Source organism: Priapulus caudatus, unplaced genomic scaffold (assembly GCF_000485595.1).
Source record: "Priapulus caudatus unplaced genomic scaffold, Priapulus_caudatus-5.0.1 Scaffold1619, whole genome shotgun sequence".
NCBI classification, from domain to species: domain Eukaryota; kingdom Metazoa; phylum Priapulida; class Priapulimorpha; order Priapulimorphida; family Priapulidae; genus Priapulus; species Priapulus caudatus.
In genome coordinates this window covers 9,677-11,059 of record NW_014578680.1, presented here as the reverse complement: position 1 = coordinate 11,059, position 1,383 = coordinate 9,677, and the positions used below count along the sequence as shown (strand labels likewise).

Sequence of the window (1,383 nt, the reverse complement as noted above, 5' to 3'; positions counted from 1 at the left end):
GCAGCAGCAGCAGCAGCAGCACCAGCAGCAGCAGCAACAGCAGCAGCAGCAGCAGCAGCAGCAGCAGCAGTAATCAACGCGGCAGGCACGAGTCGTTGGTTTACGCGACGTGACGTTAAGTTAGTTAGTCACTACGTTAGTCGCAGTGAAAGCTAACATCGCTTACCACTCGCGACACACACACACGCACGCACGCACGCACGCACGCACGCACATACCTCGTTATATGAGCTACGAGCTTTTAGCGAATTTGAGCTCGCTTGAAGGCACGGGGAGAGGATTGTATTAACCCATACTGACGACCCTAGCTCCTACTCTACATATATACGTACCTTTGGTGAGCATTTCAGCTCCTCTGAAGGCACGGGGAGGGATATATAACCCATGAAGCTGACCCTAGCTCCTACTCTACATATATACGTACCTTTGGTGAGCATTTCAGCTCCTCTGAAGGCACGGGGAGGGATATATATAACCCATGAAGCTGACCCTAGCTCACTACTATACACATGTACGTACCTTTGGTGAGCATTTCAGCTCCTCTGAAGGCACGGGGAGGATTGTGACAAACATGGTGATGCATCTGAAGGCGTACAGCATCGCGACGATGAACGCTATCCGCCGCATGACTATCCACCTGCCAGAGCAACAAGCAACATTAATATACAACATCAACAAGCAACATTAGCAGACAACATCAACAAGCAACATTAGCAATACAACATCAACAAGCAACATTAATATACAACATCAACAAGCAACATTAGCAGACAACATCAACAAGCAACATTAGCAGACAACATCAACAAGCAACATTAGCAGACCTAATGTTGCTTGTTGATGTTAATGTTGCTTGTTGATGTTGTCTGCTAATGTTGCTTGTTGATGTTGTCTGCTAATGTTGCTTGTTGATGTTGTCTGAGCAGACAACATCAACAAGCAACATTAGTTACTGAGTAATAATAACGTTTGTAACGATGCTAGCGAGTGACATATAAGTCGCTAGCGACAACAAAGCTGATGTTGAATCGACCAAAGACGATTTTAATTGTCCTCATTTAGAAGAAACATAACATACAACTGGTTTGCACCCGCGTAGCATGGTATACATCCCCCCTATAGCATGGTATGCAAACGACCACACCCCTCTACACTTCGCATGCCCATGCTCATGGCATAAGGCGTTTGCCATAGAGGGTATGCAGGGTTTCATGAGGAGGTAATGGCCAGTTTGGGGGAAAAACGCGCACGATGGATTCAAAGGCGTGCCGTACTTTGCGTCACATCACTCAATAAACGCACGTGGCACTGAATCTAAATATATGTCAGAAGCACGTGGTGATCTATTTATTTTTGGGTTGACACTATTTTGACAACGGCGGG

General features: G+C 46.3%; 1 protein-coding gene across 2 annotated transcripts in view; it reads right to left on the bottom strand.

Moving 5' to 3' along the window:
* Positions 1-699, bottom strand: part of LOC106817175 (phosphatidylcholine:ceramide cholinephosphotransferase 1-like) — a 17,723-nt gene extending 17,024 nt beyond the window's left edge. For both annotated transcript variants that reach the window (XM_014821830.1, XM_014821831.1), the window contains exon 1: positions 520-699. In XM_014821830.1, the coding sequence (XP_014677316.1) occupies positions 520-672 (153 nt within the window). In that variant the 5' untranslated portion in view covers positions 673-699. The remainder of the gene's footprint in view (positions 1-519) is intronic.
* Between the last annotated feature and the right edge of the window lie 684 nt (positions 700-1,383).